The 13,392-nt window shown below is 38.2% G+C and overlaps 1 protein-coding gene across 3 annotated transcripts in view; it reads left to right on the forward strand.

The window, feature by feature from the left end:
* DNAH1 (dynein axonemal heavy chain 1) overlaps positions 1 to 13,392 on the forward strand; it is a 254,640-nt gene that overhangs the window by 99,558 nt on the left and 141,690 nt on the right. For all 3 annotated transcript variants that reach the window (XM_070738680.1, XM_070738681.1, XM_070738682.1), the window contains exon 22: positions 11,916 to 12,080. In XM_070738680.1, coding sequence (XP_070594781.1) covers positions 11,916 to 12,080 — 165 coding nt within the window. The remainder of the gene's footprint in view (positions 1 to 11,915; positions 12,081 to 13,392) is intronic.

The raw sequence follows: 13,392 nt of genomic DNA on the forward strand, positions 1-13,392 counted from the left end.
CCATCAGTGCCTTATGCATTATTCCCTTATAGCAATTACAAGGAGATTATTTTAAGAAGGGTTGGGGGTTTTATCAGAATTTTGATCAAAAGAGTACCAAAAGATAATGAGCTAAATTTGGGGAGTGCAGTGAGGCCATGAAATCCAGTAATATGCCAGAGAACGGGTGTACAGACCACAATTTTGTTCTTGATGATCATATTAGATAGTAGTAGTAGTAGATCCTTGGAACAAACTTCCAGCAGACGTGGTTAGTAAATCCACAGTAACTGAATTTAAACATGCCTGGGATAAACATATAGAAACATAGAAGTCTGACGGCAGAAAAAGACCTCATGGTCCATCTAGTCTGCCCTTATACTATTTTCTGTATTTTATCTTAGGATGGATATATGTTTATCCCAGGCATGTTTAAATTCAGTTACTGTGGATTTATCTACCACGTCTGCTGGAAGTTTGTTCCAAGGATCTACTACTCTTTCAGTAAAATAATATTTTCTCATGTTGCTTTTGATGTTTCCCCCAACCATTGTAAGATAAAATACAGGAAATAGTATAAGGGCAGACTAGATGGACCATGAGGTCTTTTTCTGCCGTCAGTCTTCTATGTTTCTATGTTTCTTAGTGGAGTTAAAAATAAATGTATGTTAAAAAAAAATAGCTCGTGACATACTTATTGATTTTGCTCTTCACAATTCTTTGCCTCTCCATATGCCATATGCCAGGCCCCTTGTCCTTCTCCCAGAATTTGCCCCAAATCATGTTCATTGCATCAATGACACTATTTAACCATCTCACTCTCTGCCATTTCATTCTCTTTTTGCCTTCAGTACTTACTGTTTTAGAGAAATCATATAATAAATCAGCTTAAAAACATGGAATATTTTGCAAAATAGGAAATAGATTGGATGATGAATATGATAATACTGATGTATGATGCCAGCAAAGAATGCATGAGAATAAATAGAATACCTAGGAAATGTATTATCACTGAATGGAAAATAAAGCAAAGTTGTATGGTGTGACCTTAACGGTTTAATATGTTTATGGATAAATGTGTCAGTCGGGGACATAGATGTACATGAACTTGGAGATAACTTCATATTGTTAGCTGAAAACATAAATGAATTGCTAGGAATATTATTTAATGCAGTGAGGAATATATTATGAAAATAAATTTAAATTAATTTAAGCTAATTCATATTTAATTTAATTTTAAATTTGAATTAATGGTAAAGCTTATTGTGTTTGACAGGAAAATGGAATAAATAATTGCAAGTAATGCGTGAAGAACAGAAAAGTGAAAGCAAATACTTGCATTTGTGTAGTTTTGTATAATATTTACTAAACTGAGAAAATAAATATTTTTTCCTCCTGGGTACTTTAATCTTAAAACCTCACAAGAGTCAGTAATTGCATTACTATTACTATTAATCTTCTTATCGTTCCCATCACCCATCTCCTCCCACTTATGACTGTATGACTGTAACTTGTTTGTATCCATACAATTTTATATTAATATTGATTGTTTCCTGATTGCTTATTTTCACCCTATGACAATCATTAAGTGTTGTACTTCATGATTCTTGATGAATGTATCTCTTCTTTTATGTACACTGAGAGCACATGCACCAAAGACAAATTCCTTGTGTGTCAAGTCACACTTAGCCAATAAATAATAATAATTAATAATAATAATTTATTAGATCTGTATGCCGCCCCTCTCCGAAGACTCGGGGCGACTCACAACAACAATACATAATATACAAATTCAATATTAAAAACAAAGATTATGAGGATTGGGGATGGTACATCAGATAACTGGTTTTTGTTGTTTTCTTGATTTTATTTTTATTAATTTTTGTTTCATTATTCTTGTGGCCGTCCAGAGTGGTGTTTTATGAGATAAGTGGCCGTGTGTATGTGTCTCTCTGTGTGTGTGTGTGTATTTAAAGAAAATAAATTACTATAGAAGCTTTTGCAATAATTCTACCATTGAAGTTTTAAACTGTTTTAAATATTGGATTTGTACTGTTTTCTTGTTGTGAGCCACTCCAAGTCCTCGGAGAGGGGCGACATACAAATCTAATTAATAATAATAATAATAATAATAATAATAATAATAATAATAATTTTAAAACCCTCATAAAAAACAATCATACAACCAGAATAGAATTCTATTCTGTTCTGTTCTATTCTATTCTATTCTATATTTTAAAGATCCATGAGCAAGTTTTTGATTTATAAACTGTATAGGTAGTCTTTGACTTAACAACCATTTGTTTAATGACTACTTTAAAATCTTTGGCAGTCCTGGAAAAAAGTGACCTATGAATGGTCCTAACACTTATGACTGTCACAGTGTTCCTGGAGTCATGGGATCAAAAGTCGGGCACTTGGCAACTGGCCTGTATTTATGATGGTTGCAACATGCGCGTATCATGCCACCTTGATTGCATCAGCGGAATCCCGCCCGGCTGCTCTGTTTAGGGTGACCCGCTCCCTTCTTAACCAAGGGGGAGTTGGGGAGCCCTTACAGAGTAGTGCCGAGGATTTTAACACGTTTTTCACTGATAAAATCACCCGGATTCGGATGGACCTCGACTCCAATTGGATAACAGAGTCGACTGACAACGAGTCAGTTGAGGTGACTGGGGCCCGTGCTTGTCCATCTGTCTGGGAAGAGTTTGATCTGGTGACACCTGATGAAGTGGACAAGGCCATTGGAGCCACCTGCTTACTGGTGACATGGAGCTGGGTCCAGGAGATTGTCAACGCTTCTTTGGGGAGGGAGTCCTTCCCGTATCCTTACAAGGAGGCACTTGTGCACCCCCTCCTCAAGAAGCCTTCCCTGGACCCAGCCATTCTTAACAACTATCGACCTGTCTCCAACCTTCCCTTTATGGGGAAGGTTGTTGAGAAGGTGGTGGCGCTCCAACTCCAGCAGTCCTTGGAAGAAGCCGATTATCTAGGCCCTCAGCAGTCAGGATTCTGGCCCGGCTACAGCACAGAAACTGCTTTGGTCGCATTGATGGATGATCTCTGGTGGGCCCGGGACAGGGGTTTATCCTCTATCCTGATGCTTCTTTACCTCTCAGCGGCTTTCGATACCATCGACCATGGTATCCTTCTGCACCGGCTGGAGGGGTTGGGAGTGGGAGGCACTGTTCTTCAGTGATTCTCCTCCTACCTCTCCGGTCGGTCACAGTCGGTGTTAGTGGGGGGTCAGAGGTCGATCTCAAGGTTACTCCCTTGTGTGGTGCCTCAGGGGTCGGTCCTCTTCCCCCTGCTATTCAATATCTACATGAAACTGCTGGGTGAGATCATCCAAGGGCATGGGGTGAGGTATCATCAGTATGCCGATGATACCCAGTTGTACATCTCCAGCCCATGTCCAGTCAATGAAGCAGTGGAAGTGATGTGCTGGTGCCTGGATGGGTGTCAACAGACTCAAACTCAACCCGGATAAGACGGAGTGGCTGTGGGTTCTGCCTCCCAAGGACAATTCCATCTGTCCATCCATTACCCTGGGGAGAAAATCATTGACCCCCAGAGAGGGTTCGCAACTTGGGCATCCTCCTCGATCCACAGCTCACATTAGAGAAACACCTTTCAGCTGTGGCGAGGGGGGCGTTTGCCCAGGTTCGTCTGGTGCACCAGTTGCGGTCCTACCTGGACCGGGACTCACTGCTCACAGTCACTCATGCCCTCATCACCTCGAGGCTCGACTACTGTAACGCTCTCTACATGGGGCTACCTTTGAAAAGTGTTCGGAAACTTCAGATCATGCAGAATGCAGCTGCGAGAGCAATCATGGGCTTTCCCAAATATGCCCAAGTTACACCAACACTCCGCAGTCTGCATTGGTTGCCGATCAATTTCCGGTCACAATTCAAAGTGGTGGTTATGACCTATAAAGCCCTTCATGGCATCAGACCAGAATATCTCCAGGACCGCCTTCTGCAGCATGAATCCCAGCAACTGGTTAGGTCCCACAGAGTTGGCCTTCTCCGGGTCCCGTCGACTAAACAATGTCCTTTGGCGGGTCCCAGGGGAAGAGCCTTCTCTGTGGCAGCCCCGACCTTCTGGAACCAGCTCCCCCCTGAGATTAGAACTGCCCCCACCCTCCTTGCCTTTCGTAAACTCCTTAAAACCCACCTCTGCCGTCAGGCATGGGGGAACTGATATAACTTCCCCAGGCCTATATTGTTTATGTATGGTATGGTTGTGCACATGTTTTTTTAACCCTGCTGTTCTGTTTAAAAAAAGTTACAAATCTTCTGTTCCCGGGTCACCCTGACCCGGACCGAAAACTCTTCATTTGCAGTGCTTATGTTTGGTCAATTTGAATACTTTTTTCACTTGGAAAGTAGTCTGAACATTTCTGCACACAATGATATGAAAATTGAACTGAAGAAATTAATCCTTATTGGTTTATTTTGCACATAAATATGCCTCCCCCCCCTTTTTGTGAATTTTTTTTAGGTTTATTGATAATTATGCCTGCAAAATACATTTTATTTTACTAAAGTTGGTGTGGGATTGGTAGCTTGAACATTTCTGAACATAATGATATGAAAATTGAACTGGAAAAATTGATGCATATTGGTTTATTTTGTTGATGAAATGCACGCCCCCCCATTTTTTAAAAATAGTCTTCACTTTATGGATAGTTTTGCTAGCAAAATACATTCTATTTTACTAAAGTTGGTGTGGGATTGGTAGCTTGAACATTTCTGAACATAATGATATGAAAATTGAACTGGAAAAATTGATGCATATTGGTTTATTTTGCACATAAATGTATGCCTCCCCCCATGTTCAATTATTTCAATTTATATAAAAATTATGCTGTTAATTTCAAACTTACATACTTTTTTTTAGTAAAATGGATTTGTTTCATAATATTAGTTCTCTGGCTACAATGTGGTTGATTTTCAAAAGGATATTCCAAATATTTCTAGCCAAATATGTATAAAAAGTGACAATAATGGCACACAGCAAGGCCGAGGGGGGTGGTGGCCCTTTTGTGGCAAAAATAAACCAATAAGAACCATTTTTTCCAGTTCATTTATATTTTTCTTATATTCATAAATGTTCAATTTAGTATATCAAACCTTTTGGGGGGAAATTCCTTGGGGATTTGTAGCCTTAAAAAATAGAAATTGACACAAAATTCAGAAAGGATGGGGGGAGGGGCTTTTTGATCAAAATAAAAATATAAGTCTCAATTTTTCCAGTTCAATTTTCATATCATTATGTTCATAAATGTTCAAACTAGTTTTCCAGTTGAAAAAGTTTTCAAAAAGACCAAATTCAAGTACCTAAAAAAAATCATTTTGGTCCGGGTCTATATGACCCGAACAGACTAAACGTGACTTTTTTTTTGCCCAGAAAAAAAAAATTTCCCCCACCCCCACAAATATTTTTTTGATGATCAGCATTGTTAAATTGAGTAAATGAATGCCTAAGATTTTAAAGAATATTTCGGATTTGGAGCATAAAAAAATAAAAAGTGAAAATGGTTGCAAGCAGCTGAGGGGGGGGAAGGCCTTATTTCTGATGTTAAAAAACCAGTAAGAATCATTTTTTTCAGTTCCTTTATATTTTTCTTATATTCAGAAATGTTCAAGCTACCAATCCCACCCCAACTTCAGTAAAATAGAATGCATTTTGCAAGCAAAACTATCCATAAATTGAAAAAACTTTCACAAAAATGGGGGGGGCTGCATTATATCAGCAAAATAAACCAATAATATTTACTTTTTTCATTTCAATTTTCATATCATTGTGTGCAGAAATGTTCAGACTACTTTCCAAGTGAAAAAAGCTTTCAAAAAGACAAAACATAAGCACTGCAAATGAAGAGTTTTCGGTCCGGGTCAGAGTGACCCGGGAACAGAAGATTTTAAACTTTTTTTGCCCAGCAAAAACTAAGCCCCCCACCCCCCAAAAAAAATTCTCATAGAGAGAACCCCTGAAATGATGAATAGTCATGAAATTTCAAGTTTCAGATATGCAGGGAAAATTTTTTACAGGGACTCAAACTTGGCTTCGGGTCAAATAGACCCGAAACAGAACAGCAGGTTAAATTATGGGTTTTTAGTTTTAATTATTAGATTTGTATTCTACATTGTTTTTTCTATTACTGTTGCGAGCCACCCCAAGTCTACGGAGAGGGGCGGCATACAAATTTAATAAATAAATAAATAAATCCCAGGGTCCCCTGGTTGCCATGGACAGCCGCTTTAGGCCACTTCAGACAAGCAAAGACAAGGGGGGAAGACAGATTGGCTTGATTTGCTTAATAACTGCAATGATTTGCTTAACAATCATGGCAAAAAAAGGTTGTATAATGAGATATGACTCAATAACTGCATTGCTTAGTGGTAAAAATTTAGGTTGTTAATGGAGGACTACCTAAAATCTAAATACTTTTAAAAATGCTTTTAAGTTTTAGATGGAAATAAGAATGCCTTTCAGACTGAATGCATATTAGTACAATGTCTTCTTCAGTAAAATGCTTTAGTAAAGCGTTTTAACATCAAGCTTTTATTTTTAATTTTTTTGCTCTATTTATGGTCATTAGTTATCATTACACGTTTGACTCAAGCTCTGCAGAATCCTGCAGGATGGCACAGAGATGAAACACGAGGTCTGAACAAACCAGGTGACATGTTTGCACTTGTAATGTGACCATGTATACTTCGAGCGTAGCTTTGCACATTTAAAAAAATTCTTTTACCAGACAGATTAATTTTCCACATGATGTGGGTTGCAAAGATTTTTACCCATGGATAAAAACTTCCCCACAGAGAAGTACTTTTCTATCTTGCTGGACAACTTTTAGTACAGTGATACAAAATGAAATGTTAGAATGCCAGTGCAATCCCTTAGACAACAGACAATATAATCTTTGTCAATTACAAAAATAATGCTCCCAGGAAGACCTGCTGCCTTATCTACTGCCAAGAGGCAAAAAGGTTAACTTGGAAGTCTTGTTATCCTAGGATTGCAGGAAAATGAATGCTTGGGATTATGATGCCCCTTTCTTCAGTTTCAGAAAGTTTTAGCACACTGTTGTTATCTTCTTTTGCTGTATGACTTCTTGACCATCCATGGTAGTCTCAGCGCTGTCTGCTTTGAAGCACTTAATTACACACCTGTCTGCCCACAAAATCTGAAGAGCAGAGAGAACTGTAATTTTATAACCCTCAGCCTGAGTCAGAGGATATTGTATGCTTGCTAGTACCAGTGAGACTGGAAGACCTCAGAGCATATTTAATCAGGCATCAAGGAAGTGGGGCTTTGAATCTGCCTGAGACAACGTGCTTCAAAAAAGGGTATCCCTTTGGTTAAAGTTAGTGAATAATCCCAGGGTCATTCTGCAAGTAATTATTTCAACTGATCGTAGAGCATTCGATGCCATTGTAGCAGATGAACATTAACGTAATGTGAACTAGATAAGATTTTGTTAAAACCTAACTCTCCCTTCTTTAGTCCAGATTATTATTTTTGTGAAATAACCAACTCAGTGGGTTTATAATAACTAATTGGCTGACTTTTCCATGAAAACCTTCTTTCTCCTGTGTTCAAGGAACAATCATTATTAATGGATGAAGAAAACATCAAAAAATACCGCAGCATTTTCCCATCATCAGAAGGATTCCAATAATCCAGCTATTCTGGACTTTACAAGTATAATAAATATTAAGAAACAGTTCAGTGCTGTGATGCAGCTCATACATTTAAAATTTATAATACAATTGACCTTGTTACTTCAGGCACATTATGCAAAGTAACATGTGAGCTAAAAACTTTATATTGATGCCCATTTTAATGATTTAATGATATCTCAAGGAAGGTCTTGTTTTAGGATCTTTCTCTGCTGATAAAAGTGCGATTCTCTATTCCTTGAGTTAACAGAAAAATATACCAGTATACAGTAGAACCCCGACTTACGAGATTAATTGGTGCCGGAAGGAGGCTCGTAAGTCGGAAAGCTCGTATGACGAAACATTGTTTCCCATAGGAAACAATGTAAAGTCAATTAATCCGTGCAACAACAAAAAAAAACCGCTGCCGCCCGGCTGTCACCTTTTAAAACACCCATGCCGCTTCGCAGCTGTCTCCTGAAGCCGAACGCTAACTTCCGCGTTCGGCTTCAGGAGACAGCTGCGAAGCGGCGCGGGTGTTTTAAAAGGTCGCAGCCGGCCTGGGGGGCTTCCCAGCAGCAGCTGCCCCGAATCCTCCGAGGCTCGTTGGAGGCGCCACGCGCGCTTTTGCCTTCTTTGAGATGAGGCTCGAGGCAGGGTGAGGGCAGTTAATTTTGCTCCTTGGCGCTCATACCCCGAATTTGGGCTTGTAAGTAGAACAAAAATATCTCTCCCCTCCTAGCTCGCATCTCGAAATGCTCGTATATAGAGCAGCTCGTATGTCGAGGTTCTACTGTATATATATTTTTCTGTCCCCATTAACAAACCCTATGCTGCAACTATTAATGCCTGTTCTAAGTTCCTGCTATATGGTACTGCCTTGATTATGTAGGCGTAGGGCATAACAGGCAAAGCAGTTTGTGGATTAAGTGACCAAGAAGAAAGGGGAAGGCGACATCAACTTGAAAAGGCCTCTCTGGTCCCACGAGTTACTAGTTACCCGACATTTCTTCTGACATAATGACTAGCAATTTTACAAATCTTGTCATTGTCTTTGGATGCTTTTTCAGCTTATTAAGAGGGGGAAAAAACAGTTTAACATCAGAGCGCTGAGGGCCACTTAAGCCTGTCTTACTCATGGGCTGAGATGTGGATGAGATGAAACCGATATCATCAGGACATTCCAGAAAACAAGTTTTGCCAGGGCACAGTTATACTCTGTTTAATGGAAGTATAAAGAGGCCTTCTAATTAACTTCAGAAAGGGCATCTCGTTCGTTTATTATTTTCCATGATTTTTATTTTTCACTTTAGAACAATTTTGGCAGTAGCCCCAAAATTGAAAGGGCTTCATAATACAGTTATTATTTTTGAAGCACATTTTAATACTAAGTGACTCACTTAAATTTGTTCCTTCTTCTACTGCATAATATAAAAAAGAAGAATGACTCTTCCCTCAAGAATAATAGAGTGCAGGAAAATCAATATGCTTTGGTATTTTAGAAATACTTTAGTTATTACATCAACCAATATAATAACTGCTAGATTCTGATGCTTTATTATGTCATATCCTGATTAATACCATCTTTCTTCTGAAGAACATTGCAGTGTACGGTCACTATATAAAATGTCTAAAACTAAAAATGGGCAACCAATATTTTCCTTCCACTCCCACTTCTACCCCCAAGGTCTTTTTGATTATCTCTAGGGCTGTTCATAATAATAATAATAATAATAATAATAATAATAATAATAATAATAATACTTTATTAGATTTGTATGCCGCTCCTCTCCGAAGACTTGGGGCAGCTCACAACAATAATAATAACAGTATACAATGTAACAAATCTAATATTAAAAATTATCTAAAACCCATCATTTAAAAATCATACAACACAAGCATACCATACATAAACTATATAAGCCTGGGGGAGATGTCTCAATTCCCCCATGCCTGGTGATATAGGTGGATCTTGAGCAATTTACGAAAGGCAAGGAGGGTGGGGGCAGTTCTGATCTCTGGGGGGAGTTGGTTCCAGAGGGCCGGGGCCGCCATAGAGAAGGCTCTTCCCCTGAGGCCCGTCAGATGGCACTGTTTAGTCGACGGGACCCGGAGAAGGCCAACTCTGTGAGACCTTATCGGGCACTGGGATTCATGCGGCAGAAGACAATCCCGGAGATATTCTGGTCCGATGCCATGTAGGACTTTATAGGTCATTACCAACAGTTTGAATTGTGACTGGAAACTGGTTGGCAGCCAATGCAAGCCACAGAATGTTGACGAAACGTGGGCGAACCTAGGTAACCCCACAATGGCTCTCGCGGCCGCATTCTGCATGATCTGAATTTTCCGAACACTTTTCAAAGGTAGCCCCATGTAGAGAGCGTTGCAGTAATCGAACCTCGAGGTGATGAGGGTGTGAGCGACCGTGAGCAATGGCTCCCTGTCCAAATAGGGCCGCAACTGGTGCACCAGGGGAACCTGTGCAAATGCCCTCTTTGCCACAGCCGAAAGATGATGTTCCAATGTCAGCTGTGGATCGAGGAGGATGCACAAGTTGCGGACCCTCTCCGAGGGGGGCAGTAATTTCCCCCCCAGGGTAATGGACGGACAGATGGAATTGTCCTTGGGAAGCAAAACCCACAGCCACTCCGTCTTGTCTGGGTTGAGTTTGAGCTTGCTTGAAATGGTAGTTTTAAAAAGTTTCGTATTTTTATTTTTGAAAAATGTAACAAATTTTACTTTTTGCATTAGAATTTAAACAATGAAACTACAAATAACATCATAGAGAAAGTCACTTCTTTAAAATTACTTGGTGTTTATATAAATTGTCAGTTGTTGAAGATACTGAAAGCTAATGTGCTGCAATAATAGAGTAAGGAATTTGGAATTTGGCACACATATAAAATAGACTGGTTTCACCTTTTAATTTTTTTTTAGTTTTTTCCTTGCTGTGTTTTCTATCATGAATGTTTGGATTTCCTGGTACTTTTTAAAAAAAGCTGTAAGTCAGGGGTGTCGAACTTTCAATGACATGTCATCACCTGACATATCACAACTTTTTCCCCCTTTGCTAAAATGGGGGTGGGCATGGCCAGTGCGTGATGCATCCATCCCATGGGCCATGATTTTAACACCCCTGCTGTAAGTCAATGTAATTTTATTTAAATGATGTAAGTCAATGTTTTTCCTTGCATGATATGTATGAGTTAGGCATACTTAATACAGCAATAAATAGTTCCTTCCCTTTACAGTCTTTTAGATTGTTTTGGAAAGGGGGTTCACTGATATATGAGATGATTGGTGAAGTCTTTGTAACAGATATAGAATTGATAAACAATTAAACTGCTGGTTATACTGTATAGCCATAATTGTGATCAATTTTTTCTAGGTTTCTTTATTCATGAATAAGCCAGATCTAAAGAAAATGCTCTGTTATTCCTGTAGGCCTAAAAATATATTTTATATTGAGAGCTGCAAATGTCTCTTCAAAATGTATAATTTGCATTCAGTAAGGGATGAGATCTCTTTGGATGTCCTAATGTATATTTAAATCCACCTTGACATGACTAGACTTCTATTTATATAAAATAAGTCTATGTCTTCCTTCCTTATGTCCTGAATATGCTCTGTAAGAAGGGCAAGACTAGAGTACCTTAAAATTAGAACCCATTTCTTTGACAGAAGATTGTCACTGTTTGCTGTCTTTAATATTAAAAAATATATATGAGCCATTTTTCTCCTAAGTTTTCTAAAGGTTAAAGATGATTTTCCTTTCTAAAAAACAAGTCCCTTGATATAAATATATTTCTCTGTTTCCATGTACATATAATCAAAGCTCTAATTTTATGCATTGTGGTGGCCTCTAACTATGGTCAAAGTGGTTTAATATATGTATTTATTTATTATTTCAATGTCAAGGCTGTGGACTCAATGAGAATTCTGGGCGTCTTACAGATACAAATTAAAATATAAAAATGCCAAGAAAAAGAAAGGAAGATGGTTGAACCAGAAACCAAAACTCCAAAACCCAATAACCCACCAAAGGGTTTGACTCGATCCTAGCTTAGAGTCAGGGAGAAAAACTAGGTCTTTATCAGTTTGTGAAAAACAGCATCATACGAATCTGTATGAATAATAAATATTGTCTTTCCTCCCTCCCTCCCTCTATTATCTATCTATCTATCTATCTATCTATCTATCTATCTATCTATCTATCTATCTATCTACATACACACTTATACAACATATTATTTTTAGGATGTCTTAGAAGAATGGCTCACTTGTCAGCGTTCCTGGCTATATCTGGAACCCATTTTTAGTTCGGAAGATATCAATAGACAATTACCTGTGGAAAGTAAACGTTACCAGACGATGGAGAGGATGTGGAGAAAGATTATGAAGAATGCCAATGAGAACAGAGAGGTGAGGTTATAACTATTAGCATGGGGCACTTCTACAAAATGACTTTAAACCATTTTAAAGCTGTCTCTGAACTTCAATGATTTCACAATATCAGCAATGCGTAAGAAACAACCAATTTTAAGCTGTGCTTTGGTGTATTTGAAAATGCCCATAAAGCTATTTCCCTTTTGCTGTTCTCCAGAGAGTCTATGGATGTGCTGGTCTCTCATTGGCTGAAATTATCCTATCTCCTCATCTCTTCATGTTAACCATTCAGCTCAGTCTTTCTCCCATTCATGTAGAAGATTTACTACAATAACATTTTGCTAAGGCATTATTACTTCAAAGATCTTTAAAATATTACAAAGAAATAGAGCCTTATTCATAGCTCTCCCTCTATAACAAATACACATTAATATTCTTTTTGAGAAATTGCCACACAACATGAGGTGAAAACATAAATGATGGAACATGTCTGCACTCTGGTCTGAGGGAAAGGGCACTGATTAAATCCTGGAATTTGTGGCGTTTTAAGTTTAACAACAGGTTGGCTTCGAACTGGTCCTAGCAAATTAAGGGACAAAAACTATGATAATGTGGACATGTTCAAAACTTAATGAGGTTAATAAGTTGATTTTGCATACATTTAAAGAAGTATGTTAAAATGTACTAAATGTAGTGTGTAAAATACTCAGTGTTATCAATGTATGCATGTCTGTAATATGTTTCTTAAATTTAGGAAACTCTGTCAAATTAATCCTTGCCCAAATTCCGAGAATTGTGGTTCGTTATTGAATTAGCACCTTATTATGTGCCGTTGTTATAAACTTTTGGTGGGAGTCCTGTTGATTTTGGGATGAGCCAATTTAAATAAAGAACTCTTATATTTATTTTCTTTGCTTTTCATTGAAAACGTTTCACTTTTCATCCAAAAAGGTTCTTCAATTCAGTCCATGACCTGGATGACTGAGAATCTCCATAAATTATATTTAGTTATACATCTTAAATATTTCTTTTGTTTACACATCTGAGAAGACACATGGTTAAGACATGTTTTGGAAGATCTACTTCAGGTTTTTTTGTGTGTGCTCCTATTCACAAATACGTTCCTTTCTTCTATTCAGTGTTAGTTCTGATCATCTTGCTGTAGGATTCAAATAGTGTACCTATGGTTAACATTAGCCTTCAAACAGCTAATTAAAATCATAGTTCTAGGTGGGACGTCTCTCGGGGCTGCATTTTCTTAAGGATAGAAAGACATAGCCAGCTCCTTTTTTTCTTTTTCTTTTCTCTTTTTCCTACTACTCCTTTCCTTTTCTGTTTTTCCTACTGC

This window comes from Erythrolamprus reginae, chromosome 2 (genome assembly GCF_031021105.1).
Source record: "Erythrolamprus reginae isolate rEryReg1 chromosome 2, rEryReg1.hap1, whole genome shotgun sequence".
Taxonomy (NCBI): Eukaryota; Metazoa; Chordata; class Lepidosauria; order Squamata; family Dipsadidae; genus Erythrolamprus; species Erythrolamprus reginae.